This window comes from Schistocerca gregaria, chromosome 9 (assembly GCF_023897955.1).
Source record: "Schistocerca gregaria isolate iqSchGreg1 chromosome 9, iqSchGreg1.2, whole genome shotgun sequence".
NCBI classification, from domain to species: Eukaryota; Metazoa; Arthropoda; class Insecta; order Orthoptera; family Acrididae; genus Schistocerca; species Schistocerca gregaria.
In genome coordinates, this window is record NC_064928.1 from 145,288,074 (window position 1) to 145,303,173 (window position 15,100).

General features: G+C 43.7%; 1 protein-coding gene across 8 annotated transcripts in view; it reads right to left on the minus strand.

The window, feature by feature from the left end:
- Positions 1 to 15,100, minus strand: part of LOC126292093 (uncharacterized) — an 88,772-nt gene that overhangs the window by 16,550 nt on the left and 57,122 nt on the right. Inside the window, exon 1 of one of the 8 annotated variants that reach the window (XM_049985910.1) lies at positions 10,842 to 10,990. The exons of the other annotated variants lie outside the window; for them this stretch is intronic. Coding sequence (XP_049841867.1) covers positions 10,842 to 10,858 — 17 coding nt within the window. The 5' untranslated portion in view covers positions 10,859 to 10,990. Of the gene's footprint in view, positions 1 to 10,841; positions 10,991 to 15,100 lie in introns of those variants that run through there. 8 annotated transcript variants of the gene reach the window in all.

A 15,100-nucleotide genomic window follows, 5' to 3' on the forward strand; every position in this document is an offset into this window, starting at 1 on the left:
ACAGATGGCGGTAGTATCATCCACACAAGGTATAAAAATTGAAGTACTTTAGCAGAGCTGTCGTCTGCATTCACGTGATTCACGCGAGAGTTTCCAACGTTGTTACGGCCACACTGCGCGAATTAACAGACTTTGAACGCGGAATAGCAGTTGGAGCTAGACGCTTAGGACACTCAGTTTCCGAAATCGTGAACCATAGTACCAATAGTACCAATAGTGTGCCGAGAATACCAAATGTCAGGCATCACCTCTCAATACAGACAGCGCATTGCCGGCGGCCTTCACTTAACGACAGAGAGCAGCGGCGGCGTTTGTGTATTATTGTCAGTCTGTACTGGACCAGTTGTCGCCCGACTAAGCAAAAATCTACGTCGATGGCCAAACTATATCAAAATTATGGTAGAGTAAGAAAACCAGAATTAAAAATGCTATCATAGCACAAAATACGCGAATACGTCCTAGGAGGAGTTAGGAATGCAAAAGAAGCAAACCCATTTCGAGTTATCTGGCAGCTTCGAAGACATTTAAATATAAACATCTTGAGATTCGCTCTTATTTACGAATTAACTCTACTTCGCAAGTGTGGTGAGGCCTCTTAACTCCAAGGTATCGGCACACTTGCACCTTGTAATTTATAGGCTGAAATGTCCGATCCTATGCACAGAAACTAGAAGATTCGCCTACCACAGCAAGAAATATAAACTGAAGCGCTAAAGGAACTCTTATAGGAATGCGTATTCAGATACAAATATATGTAAACAAGCAGAATACGGTGCTGCTGTCGGCAACGCCTATACAGGGTGTTACAAAAAGGTACGGTCAAACTTTCAGGAAATATTCCTCACACACAAAGAAAGAAAATGTTATGTGGACATGTGTCCCGAAACGCTTACTTTCCGTGTGAGAGCTCATTTTATTACTTCTCTTCATATCACATTAATCATGAAATGGAAACACACAGCAACAGAACGTACCAGCTTGACTTCAAACACTGTTACAGGAAATGTTCAAAATGTCCTCCGTTAGCGAGGATACATGCATCCACCCTCCGTCGCATGGAATCCCTCATGCGCTGATGTAGGCCTGGAGAATGGCGTGTTGTGTCATAGCCGTCCAGAATAAGAGCACGAAGAGTCTCTACATTTGGTACCGGGGTTGCGTAGACAAGAGCTTTCAAATGCCCCCATAAATGAAAGTCAAGAGTGTTGAGGTCAGGAGAGCGTGGAGGCCACGGAATTGGTCCGCCTCTACCAATCCATCGGTCACCGAATATGTTGTTGAGAAGCGTACGAACGCTTCGACTGAAATGTGCAGGAGCTCCATCGTGAACCACATGTTGTGTCGTACTTGTAAAGGCACATGTTCTAGCAGCACAGGTAGAGTATCCAGTATGAAATCACGATAACGTGCTCCATTGAGCGTAGGTGGAAGAACATGGGGGCCCAATCAAGATATCACCAAAAATGCCTGCCCAAACATTCACAGAAAATCTGTGTTGTTGACGTGATTGCACAATTGCGTGCGGATTCTCGTCAGCCCACACATGTTGATTGTGAAAATTTACAATTTGATCACGTTGGAATGAAGCCTCATCCACAAAGAGAACATTAGCACTGAAATGAGGTTTGACACATTGTTGGATAAACCATTCGCAGAAGTGTACCCGTGGAGGTCAATCAGCTCCTGATTGTGCCTGCACACGCTGAGCATGGTACGGAAACAACTGGTTCTCCCGTAGCACTCTCCATACAGTGACGTGGTCAACGGTACCTTGTACAGCAGCAACTTCTCTGACGCTGACATTAGGGGTATCGTCAAATGCACGAAGAATTGCCTCGTCCATTTCAGGTTTCCTCGTCGTTCTAGGTCTTCCCCAGTCGCGAGTCATAGGCTGGAATGTTCCGTGCTCCCTAAGACGCCGATCAATTGCTTCGAACGTCTTCCTGTCGGGACACCTTCATTCTGGAAATCTGTCTCGACACAAACGTACCGCGCCACGGCTATTGCCCCGTGCTAATTCCTACATCAAATGGGCAACTGCCAACTCCGCATTTGTAAACCTGAACTGACTGCAAAACCACGTTCGTAAGGAACACTAACCTGCTGATGCTACGTACCGAAGTGCTTGATGCTAGTACTGTAGAGCAATGAGTCGTATGTCAACACAAGCTCCGAAGTCAACATTACCTTCCTTCAATTGGGCCAACTGGCGGTGAATCAAGTACAGTACATACTGACGAAACTAAAATGAGCTATAACATGGAAATTAGCTATAACATGGAAATTAAGCCTTTCCGGACACATGTCCACATAACATCTTTTCTTTATTTGTGTGTGAGGAATGTTTCCAGAAAGTCTGGTCGTACCTTTTGTAACACCCTGTATAAGACAACAAGCGCCTGGTGCAGTTGTTAGATCGGTTACAGTTACTTCTACTACTACTTCTACTACTACTACTACTACTACTACTAGGGTAGGTTATCAATATTTGAGTGAGTCAAAGTGTTGTTGAAGTTTGCGCACGGGCTTTGAGACAACTACTCCGTCGTAGCAATGAAGTGGGCTTTTCCCCTAGGACCATTTCACAAGTATACCGTGAATATCAGGAATCCGGTAAAACGTCAAATCTCCGACATCGCTGCGACCGGAAAAAGACCGTGCAAGAACGGGACCAACGATGACTGAAGAGAATCATTCAACATGACAGAACTGCAGCCCTTTCGCAAACTGCTGCAGATATCAGTGCTGGGCCATCGACAAGTGTCAGCGTGCGAACCATTCAACGAAACATCATCGATATCAGCGTTAGGAGCTGTGGGCTCACTCGTGTACCCTTGATCACTGCACGACACAAAGCTTTACGTCTTGCTTGGGCCCGTCAACACCGACACTGAACTGTTTATGGATGGAAACATGTTGCCTGGTCGGAACGAGTCTCGCTTCAGATTTTATAGAGTGGTTGGGCATGTACGTGTATGGACACAACCTCATGAATTCATGGACCCTGCATGTCAGCAGGGCAATGTTTGAGCTTGTGGAGACTCTGTAATAGAGTGGGGCGTGTGCAGTTCGTGTGATATGGGACCTCTGTTACATCTAGAGAGGTGAAACTAACGAAACATCCTGTCTGATCACCTGCATTCATTCATGTCCATTGTCCGTTCCGACGGACTTCAGCAATTTCAACAGGACAGTGCGACACTCCACACGTCCACAGTCGCTAAGAGTGGCTCCAGGAACACTTCCGCTGGGCACCATACGCCCCAGACATGAACATTACTGAGCATATCTGGCATTCCCTGCAACGTTCTGTTCAGAAAAGATCTCCACCTCCTCGTACTCTTACGAGTTTTTTGATAGCCCTGCAGGATTCATGGTGTCAGTTCCCTCCTTCACTACTTCAGACATTAGTCGAGTCCTTACCACGTCGTGTTATCGCACTGCTGCGTGCTTGAGAGGGCCCTACGCGATATTAAGCAGGTTTAGCAGTTTCTTTGGCTCTTCAGTGTATAATACAATATGGCTGAAGATGCTTGAAATAACTAAAAAAGCTTTTATGGGGTATAAAATTTCTTGGGGTGCAATTGTTCCAGGGGGAACGATAAAACAATTTTTTTGGTTTCTGGATGGGGGAGGGATGATTTATTTTCCCGAGAGGACTATTTCTTCCTCAGACCCACGCTCTGTTACATGTATGGTGAGGGATGAAAAGACGGATTTATGTGGTTGTAGAGTGTGGGATACATCTACAGTAGGAATTATCCCAAAAAGTAGTAAACTTTAATGACACGTTGTTTGAATTTCCCGACATGAGAAATGTCATTTTGGATGACATGATGGCTGGTGTCATGTTATACGATATCACATCATGTAACACGTTACTATACTCGACGCGATGCATTATATTACATGACGTTTTATAAATACTAACAAGTAAAACAGCGCGAATACATAGAGATGTTTTGATTTAAATGTCTTTGAAACTGCCAGGTTGACACTCAGCTTGCGCCACATAGCAAGATTTGCAGTTTACGTAAAATGTAGATCTAAGGGATTATTATACCGTATGTTTTCTAAATGGTGCCCCACACATGCGAAATATCGCTGCCAGTCTCGCCAGCGACAGCGCTATTGCGTGCGATCGGTCGCTCTCTCCGTTCCCGCCACACGAGAGATTTTGCGACCAGCTCTAATCATTGTGTTGTTCTGATGTGAAACATGAAGTACACTGTTTAGCAACAAAAGCAGTCGTATATATGCGGATGTGGAATTATACTCTTAGAATGAAAGGAACCTTAAATTTATTAAAGCTGCACTCTAAATCATCTTAAAACAAAACCGTCGTTACATGGGGGCGACTTAGCTGTCGTGGCTCTTTTCAAGTTTTGTGATGGCATTTCCTGATATTTCACACTGAAAAGCTATTCCTCTCGTGAAACACACAAGTTCCGCGATATTTCGGCAACATTCCGCCTGAAGTAGAACCAATGAGAAACAAGCACGGTTCTACGTCACGAGCGGAATTTGCGAGACGCCATATTGTATTTTTCGTGCTCAAATGAAGCCTATAATTGGTAGTTTGTGTGTTACAATTTACCCCACGTGATTATATGGTGTTTCTAAGCACGAATACTTTGAATCTCTTGAGAGTGCGTCGTTATTCGTACGACTTATTGCACTATAATGACGGGAAACGCCATATTGGTGGTTAAGGTATTTTGTGTTTAGTTATTTTCCGGTTATAACTCGCGTGTTAAGAAAGTACGCCGTTATAAGGCAACGAAACGTTGGAGATTCATCAAAAATATTTCGTTCTTAGTAGCATTTGTTAAAATGATATGTCAATGACATATCAGCGATGAAAGTCTTCAGCAGACCGGAACATTAAATGTGAGGTCGGTTATCGCACGCGGTGTTCAAAAAGTCTCTCCGCAGTGCCGTACGATAGCGGCGCGTGCCGTATGCCGCAGTGAATATGATGAAATGAAACTCCGTGAAATCCAAGTTATTAATTTATTGAATATTCATTTTTTACTTACAGATTTTCACATTAAATGCTGAAAGCGCACCCCCTGTTGTTGACTACACAATTCAATTCGTCTAATCATGTATCCAAACACAAGCTGTAATATTTCTTCTGTAAAAGAAGCAGTGGAAGTGGATATTGCAGTTTTCAATTATTCGATGTAATTTGGACAGTTTTTATAGACAGTTGCTTTCGCTGCACCCCAGAAGAAAAATTCAAGTGGTGTTAGGTCAGGCGATCGTGGAGGCCAAAGTCCCTGTTAAATTATGTGATCACCAAAAACATCAGCAAGCAGTGACATAGAAACGCGCGCTGTATGCGCGGTTGCACCATCTTGTTGAATATAACCGTTCAGTATTTCACTTAACACATTTCTTACTGACTTATTCGGTCTCTTTGACATTTTATCAGAAATATCCTCAGACAAAACGCTAGGACGCCCACTTCTCGGTGCAATCTGTCACTGAACCCGTACTTGGAAATTTGTTAATCAAATCTCGCACAGTATCGCTATGTGGGAGTGTTTTCTCCAGGAAAACTGAATTAAATGTTTGATGAACTGAAACTGTGTATTTACCGCCAGCTTTGAACACTTGTTAAACTAAAAACACACGTTCTTCAATGGTTAGCATTTTAACAGACGTTAACAAACGTTCACGTCAACACGTAACGACACACACCAACGATACCACTGACGCTGGCTGTGAAACGAAACAGAGGAATGATGGCAGAGTCCACTTGAAGGGAAGCGGAGAGACTTTCTCAACACTTAAGCATATCGTTGTTGGTAGAGTGACCACGTTAAAGACTGCGGATAGAGGATTCGCGTGCTGCTGCAGCCTCATTTTTTTTTCCACCTCCGTTTCTTCTAAAAGGTCGTGGTTACTTTCTTAATAAAGTAATAGGAATAATTGCGTAATATTTGATGTTATAAGTGCGCTCTGTCAGGAATGAGTTTTTCGATTTGGTTAGCTTTTATAAGGTCATGCTCCGTTTGTGTGTTATTACAAGGGAATGTATACTGAAGTTTTTATTTATGTATCCGAGACAGAGAAACGTGACTAGCATATGGACAAGGTAGTAAACGTGCGTTTTAATAGAGCTAACGTATGAATTCTACGCGCTTCCATTTTCGTAAACAGACTGTATGGTTTGCGAACCAAATGAAAGAGACAACTGGGTCGGGAGAGCTGATAGCGTAAAATCACGTGCACGAGCACGTCCCGTGTGGCTATGGCGCTGTAGCTAGTGACGTTACATTTCCCGTCAGCACCCACGTCAGCGTCAATGTTAGCTGCCTCGTACCGTTTAACGACGGCTGGTTCGTGAGATATCTATACGATTCTGCACAAACCAAGCGCGCGCGTGCGTGTGAAGAATATTTGTTGACATTGAATATAGATTCAAATGTTAGTAAATCGTTTCTGAACATAGGTGTCTGCAGTGTAGTCTTGTACTGAAGTGAAACTGACGGTGAACAGTCCAAATGAGAAGAGAATAGAAGCTTTTGAAATGTGGTGATACATAAGAATGCTAAATATATATGTGGGTCGGATAACCATTGAAGAGCAACTGAATCTAAAAAAAAAAAGAGCCTTATTCGACTGAAAGAAGGTATCGGTTGATAGTATACGTCCTCATGCATTAAGGGGAGGTTTACTACCTTGTGGTTAAACAAATCGATTTCTTTTAAAAATACATTTTTGGATCCATAAAAGTGTTTAGTATCCACCCCTGAAACAGTTTTTTCGAATACGGAAAGGAAATGTTATTCTCAGTTGAACAAAAAACGTACCTGCCTGAAATCGGCCTTTTTCACGAACCAGTTTTTATTTCGGAGGACGAGTTATTCTACCGGTGCTTGGGAGGGAACACACAAAATTCAAATGAAAGTTTGCTCGCGTGTGTTTGGAAGTTAGCCCCAAAGCATTTGCATTCTGGTGCAAAGACTATGGAGATTGTGACTTTCCTGGTAGTGAGCAGTTTCAACTAAGGGTATTCAGCGATTCTGAAGATCATGACAACGATAGACGTCACCCTGGGACTCTATACGACGCATTTCGCCAAGCATTCGGACAACCATCGAATTCAAGCGGCCGAAAACCGCTTGTCACCAGCCGTATGAGCGACTCTGGAGCAGCGCAGGATGGCCCAGATCGAGCAGAACGCCCTGTATGAGGAAGAAGAGGGACTAGTTTATGGACCCGGAATAGCAGATCGGACGTAAGTTGCATAACATTGCATTTATATGTAGTCAAAACTTCAAACGCGTTTTTCTCGAAATGACGTTTTCTTTATCGCGCGCTATGGTAAATTCAAATCTACTGAACCGATTGGCATGATTCTTTGTTTCCGACGAAGCTATCTAAATTGTCTAGGAGTTGTACCACTTTTATTCCGATCCATCAACTATGAATATTTTTACTTGGCAGATGAAGTCGAAAAATCGATGAAAAAACTATTTTTTTTCAATGGCCGCCATTCTGTTTCCTATGATCCAAATAACTTAAGCGAAGTTGAACTAACGAATCTTATATACTTCGCTAACGTCAACTCAATTTTGATTTCAGTCTAGCCCGCTGACCTGTGACATAACGCGCGAAATTTTGTTTCGTTCCGACGGCACTTCCGCCTTTGCTCTTCGACATTTCCTATTGAAAAAGTCCAGTTTGTAGAGGAAATACCAATAAACATTTTGACTAAATTTGCCATTGATATCTATAACACATCCCGAGAAAAAAATTCTCAAAGAACGTGCTTTTTTCGGGCCAAAAGATAGTAAACCTCCCCTGAAGTAGTAGTGAGTTTGATAATGAAAGAAGTGGAGGGACGATAAAAATTTTTGGACATTAACCAAATCAATTTCGGACTAAGGACAATAATCCTATGTCGCCTCTGGCAGGCGAGTTCTGCCTTGAGTGCCCTTAGCTTTGAAACAGCGAAATAACATATTTTGCTCAAAGCAACATGAATCTTATGTTTTATCTCTTGCAGTCGCATTTTGGAAACTATTCTGAAAACCTCTAAGCGCTTTTGAAAGAAGTGTTTCAACACCAGCCTCTAAGTAAACCGAGGACGTAGTACCAGTCGCGACTTTTAAAACAGAAATATCCCAGTACTTCCCCTAGCTACACTACTGGCCTTAACATTGATACACCAAGAAGAAATGCAGATGATATATGGGTATCCAGCGGACAAATCTATTACACTAGAACTGACATGTTATTACATTGTCACGCAATTTGGGTGCATAGATCCTGAGAAATCAGTACTCAAAACACCCACCTCTGGCCGTAATAACGGTCTTGATACGCCTGGACTGAGTCAGGCAGAACTTTGATGACGTGCACAGGTACAGCTGCCCATGCGGCTTCAACTCGATACCACAGCTCATCAAGAGTAGTGACTGGCGTATTGTGACGAGCCAGTTGCTTGGCACCATTGACCAGACGTTTTCCATAGGTTTTCAATTGGTGAGAGATCTGGAGAATGTGTTAGCCAGGGCACCAGTCTAACATTTTCTGTATCCAGAAAGGCCCGTACAGGCCCAGCAACATGCGGTCGTGTATTATCCTGCTGGAATGTAGGGTTTCGCAGCGATCTAATGAAGGGTAGAGCCACAGGTCGTAAGACATCTGCTCGAAGTGCCGTCAATGCAAACAAGAGGTAACCGAGATGTGTAACCAATGGCACCCCATACCATCACGCCGGGTGATACGCCAGTATGGCGATGACGAATACACGCTTCCAATGTGCGTTCACCGCGATGTCGCCAAACACGGATGCGACCATCATGCTGCTGTAAACAGAACTGGATTCGTCCGAAAAGACGACGTTTTACCATTCGTGCACCCAGGTTCGTCGTTGAGTACACCATCGCAGGCGCTCCTGTCTGTGATGCAGCGTCAAGGGTAATCGCAGCCATGGTCTCCGGGCTTATGGTCCATGCTGGTGCAAACGTCGTCGAACTGTTCGTACAGATGGTTGTCTTGCAAACGTATCGATCTGTTGACCCAGGGATCGACACGTGGCTACACGACCCGTTACAGCCATGCGGATAAGACGCCTGTCATCTCGACTGCTAGTGATACGAGGCCGTTGGGATTCAGCACGGCGTTCCGTGTTACCCTCCTGAACCCACCGATTCCATATTCTGCTAACAGTCATTGGATCTCGACCAATGCGAGCAGCAACGTCGCGACACGATAAACCGCAATCGCGATAGTCTATAATCCGACTTTCATAAAAGTCGGAAACGTGATGGTGTACGCATTTCTCCTCCTTACACGAGGCATCACAACAACGTTTCACCAGGCAACGCCGGCCAACTGTTGTTTGTGTATGAGAAAACGGTTGGAAACTTTCCTCATGTCAGCTCGTTATTCCTCTCTGTTAAATTTCACGTCTGTAGCTCGTCATCGTCGTGGCGTAGCAATTTTAATGGCCATTAGTGTATTTAGGTTGACTGCTGTGCTGTCCGGGAGCTCCAGCCGCAACACACGTGACAGCTACAGCGCGTGAGACACGGAAAGAAAAACTCACCCGGTCCGTAGCGGCCATGTGGCGTTTTCAAGGACGCCTCCAGTCCGCCAGGAAGTGCACCGAAAGCTGCGGATCACCAAACTATCTCGCCAGGCAACAGCTGGTGGTCCCTGGCCGCGTCTCAAGACCACACCTACATCCGGTCACGAGTTTCTACGAGGCAGCACGCCTTTTCCTGGAGAGCAGCTATTTAAGGAAACCGATGGACCGCGGCCATGAAGCTGCAGACATTGAGCCACTATCAAGGCATTTCCGTGCTATGGCAGAAACTTTCTACGCCACGGTGCGAAACTCCGCAAAATGAACTCATCAACACTCTTAGGCAATACGAGCAACAAAGGGAGAAATACAAAAGACCCAAATCGCTACTCCTGCAGGAGGAGAATAACAAAGAAAAACAACAAATAGCAACTAACAAAAGATCAGCACATATATCACATCAGACAAAAAAAAACAGGAGGAAATCTTCAAATGCGACAATAACCTCCACCAACACTCCCTCTTAAGGAAGAGGACAAAAAGAGAGAAGCAGCAGCCGCGGACAGTTGCCGTCGACTAGAGCTGGCGGCCTCACTCGCCGTCTGCTTGCAGTCCCTCAGTTAAGCTCTCGTCGACGACAGCGGAATGCTGAAAAGTAGACTTCTGCGTCGGAAAACAGCTTTCTTCTGGTGTTGGTAATTTCAGTGTTCATTTCCGGCTCCTGAGGTTAGGTGAAGCCAGATCCACAGAATTGTATTTTATTTGGAAGAGTATAAAAGGACTTAACTTTTAATTTAACTTGTGACTAACATATTTGGTATTCGCAAAGACAAAGATATTTTGCTCCTACCAGGGCTCTTCCAATCAGGAAAAATAGATTTTGCAAAAAAATGACTTATCTTTTGACGTATTACGCCGTAATACAGAGAAACAAATCAAGTGAAAAGCCAGTTTTTGGTTATGATATTTCCTATTTCAACAATAGCTTTTTCATTATTAAAAACAGTCTACGTATTACAGTGCGAAGACGTGTGAAATGGTTGCGTCTTTCGACGTACTTTCCGTATTATTGGTATATCACATGCTCGTTCACGTTCACTGGTACAGTAAACATTCGCCATCTATTATTTAGATCTTTCCTTCACTACAGTTGTATTTTACGCTCTCTCTAACAGCAACTTTCATTTATCACAGAGAATATGTCTTTGGTACTAGCTCATTTGCTAGCACACTATATCCACAACATGATTTCGAACAGTGAACAATAAGACGACAAACTTAAGGAGGTACTCACGACAGCGAGAACGGCATTTCTTCACGGTCCAGACTCCCGCAAGGCTACTGATGCTCGCCTGTGTCCAGCTGCGAGCTGCGTTAAGTAAGTCTTACAGCGAGTGTTAGTCAAGGCCGGGCGCAGATCATGCGACGCCGCGGTGGTAACTCGGCCAGCAGCGAGGTGAGCGGGCAGCGCGAACACTTAGCGCAGTAGGCGCGTGGGAGGAGCCAATTTATTCCTCTACGCGGAGGGGGAGCTTTTTGGAATCACTTGGTTGCACAGCAAAATGCAATCACCTCCACCCTACTATCGTCTAGCTGCACATGCGCCAAAATGTAGTTGATCCTGTACATCTCCGCCTGGTGACTTAACTGCAGTAACTCGAAACCTAGATACCAATACAAATTATAAAAATGTTGTATGTTCAGTCTGTACATTGAGCAAGCAGTAAAGGAACCAAAAGAAAAATTCGGAGTAGGAATTAAAATCCATGGAGAAGAAATAAAAACTTTGACGTTCTCCGATGTCATTGTAATTCTGTCAGAGACAGCATAGGACCTGGAAAAGCAGCTGAACGGAATGGACAGTCTTTTGAAAGGAGGATATAAGATGAACATCAACAAAAGCAAAACGAGGATAATGGAATGTAGTCGAATTAAATCAGGTGATGCCGAGGGAATTAGATTAGGAAATGAGACACTTAAAGTAGTAATGGCGTTTTGCTATTTGGGGAGCAATATAACTGATGATGGTCGAAGTAGAGGATATAAAATGTAGACTGTCAATGGCAAGGAAAGCGTTTGTGAAGAAGAGAAATTTGTTAACATCGAGTATAGATTTAGGTGTCAGGAAGTCGTTTCTGAAAGTATTCGTATGGAGTGTAGCCATATATGGAAGTGAAACGTGGACAATAAATAATTTGGACAAGAAGACAATAGAAGCTTTCGAAATGTGGCGCTACAGAAGAATGTTGAAGATTAGGTGGGAAGATAACATAACTAATGAGGAGGTATTGCATAGGATTGGAGAGAAGTTTGTGGCACAACTTGACTAAAAGAAGGGATCAGTTGCTAGGACATGTTCTGAGGCATCAGCGGATCACCAGTTTAGTATTAGAGGGCAGCATGGAGGGTAAAAATCGCGGGGGGAGACCAAGAGACGAATACACTAAGCAGATTCAGAAGGATGTAGGTTGCAGTAGGTACTGGGAGATGAAGCTTGCACGGGGTAGAGTAGCATGAAGAGCTGCATCAAACCAGTCTCTGGAGTGAAGGCAACAACAACAACAGCAACAACATGTATGTTCCACATCGCTTCCTAAATCACTAGACCCATTGCAAGCAAAGTTGGCACAAACATCATTTGCAGTTGGAAGAAGTCACTGTGAGGGTAAGAACCATCCGCCTATCAGAGGTGCTGGGGGTAAAAATGCAGTGTAGCCAATGATGCGGAAATACTCATATCAGCCATTCAGTATTTGAGAATGAGAGTAGTTAGAGACTTCCCACCTCTACAACCCGTTTTTTCCGCGGCGACCTGTACAAAATGAAGAAAGGAAAAAAGTTTATAACTTACTAGATTGGCGTTGTTGAAGCATTAAAATTGCTACATGAGGCACGACGTTTTAACTTATTACTTTGCTTCAAAGTATTCACAATACATTTCGCAGACGAGGCAAAATTCACTAGACACGCAGGTTAAAGATGTGTGCAAATACGTATGAAATATGTTACACGTGTGTGAAATATATTTGGCATGTGCGTATGCGAGAAAATCCTTGTATAAAAAGCTGATCATAGCCCCCAGAACGATTTCAATCACAGAGTAGTTGCAATCTGGTACGAAATACTGTAGGGGTAAGAACCACCAGCCTTCTATTGCGGTGGGAGTGATAAAATTGAAGAGAGAAAGACAGGGAGACGGACAGACACTAAGGGGGAGGGAGGAGAAGCAGATGGACTAAATAATGCGAAAAATTAAATCACAATTTTAGTTCGTCATCCACGATGCAGCTAATTCAGATTATAAACAGTGTTTTCGGTCTCAAGTTAAACGATGAGCGTGACGTAATAACGCATGGCTGCACGTTTTGTACTTTAGTGATTGATAGGTGAGAGAGGGCGCCGATGGAGTGGTGATATGTTTGAGATACGGAGGCAACGTACAGCAATGACCACATCCGTAACTGCACATATGGAATGGACTAATCTGAGCCGGCCGCGGTGGTCTCGCGGTTCTAGGCGCGCAGTCCGGAACCGTGCGACTGCTACGGTCGCAGGTTCGAATCCTGCCTCGGGCATTGATGTGTGTGATGTTCTTAGGTTAGTTAGGTTTAAGTAGTTCTAAGTTCTACGGGACTAATGACCACAGCAGTTGAGTCCCATAGTGCTCAGAGCCATTTGAACCATTTTTGACTAATCTGAAAGTCAGTATTAGTCAAATGCATTTTATCTGTCACTTACGACTGTAAGGCTGTGAGAATGCACAATTTATACAGGGTGACTCACCAATCTTTTACCCCAAATACTATGGACATGAAAGTGATATTTATGTGTAGTTTTCACAGAATAGAATGGTAGTCGGTGGGTGGCATTGTTAGCCAACAGACTGTAATAGCACTTACTGTATTTTTATGCAAACATGCAATTTTTAAGTGGAACAATGGCTACTGACATTAACAAACTAAAAGTAGGGTAAATTAAAAGGTCAGTGTTGTTTGTTGCAGGATTTTAGTCCGAGTGTTTTACAAGATTTACTATTTTGAATGGTTTACGTACCGACAATTGTTTGTGCCATTCGGTCTTCGTAGCTGCTAGGTACGATGTTATGTTTACTTATTGTGTTCTTGTGTGTTCCTGGAGTGCATTCCAATTTCCCAGTCCGTACCTGACATTTCAAACAGTAGGTTGTGAGTGGACGATGGAATTTACCAATGCAAAAAAAGCCGATATGCTGATGGTGTATGGAGAGAGTAGGAAAAATGCAGTTCGTTCTTGTACGGCGTATGCGGCAAGATATCCCAATAGACGTCAACCATTTCGGTAATTATTTATCGACCTCTTCAACCAGTTACGTGAAAATGGTAGTGTAACACCCCACACATCTACATCTACATGACTACTCTGCAATTCACATTTAAGTGCTTGGCAGAGGGTTCATCGAACCACAATCATACTATCTCTCTACTATTCCACTCCCGAACAGCGAGCGGGAAAAACGAACACCTAAACCTTTCTGTTCGAGCTCTGATTTCTCTTATTTTATTTTGATGATCATTCCTACCTATGTAGGTTGGGCTCAACAAAATATTTTCGCATTCGGAAGAGAAAGTTGGTGACTGAAATTTCGTAAGAAGGTCTCGCCGCGACGAAAAACGTCTATGCTGTAATGACTTCCATCCCAACTCGCTTACCATATCTGCCACACTCTCTCCCCTATAACGCAATAATACAAAACGAGCTGCCCTTTTTTGCACCCTTTCGATGTCCTCCGTCAATCCCACCTGGTAAGGATCCCACACCGCGCAGCAATATTCTAACAGAGGACGAACGAGTGTAGTGTAAGCTGTCTCTTTAGTGGACTTGTTGCATCTGCTAAGTGTCCTGCCAATGAAACGCAACCTTTGGCTCGCCTTCCCGACAATATTATCTATGTGGTCCTTCCAACTGAAGTTGTTCGTAATTTTAACACCCAGGTACTTAGTTGAATTGACAGCCTTGAGAATTGTACTATTTATCGAGTAATCGAATTCCAACGGATTTCTTTTGGAACTCATGTGGATCATCTCACACTTTTCGTTATTTAGCGTCAACTGCCACCTGACACACCATACAGCAATCTTTTCTAAATCGCTTTGCAACTGATACTGGTCTTCGGATGACCTTACTAGACGGTAAATTACAGCATCATCTGCGAACAGTCTAAGAGAACTGCTCAGATTGTCACCCAGGTCATTTATATAGATCAGGAACAGTAGAGGTCCCAGGACGCTTCCCTGGGGAACACCTGATATCACTTCAGTTTTACTCGATGATTTGCCGTCTATTACTACAAACTGCGACCTTCCTGACAGGAAATCACGAATCCAGTCGCACAACTGAGACGATACCCCATAGCTCCGCAGCTTGATTAGAAGTCGCTTGTGAGGAACGGTGTCAAAAGCTTTCCGGAAATCTAGAAATACGGAATCAACTTGAGATCCCCTGTCGATAGCGGCCATTACTTCGTGCGAATAAAGAGCTAGCTGCGTTGCACAAGAGCGATGTTTTCTGAAGCCA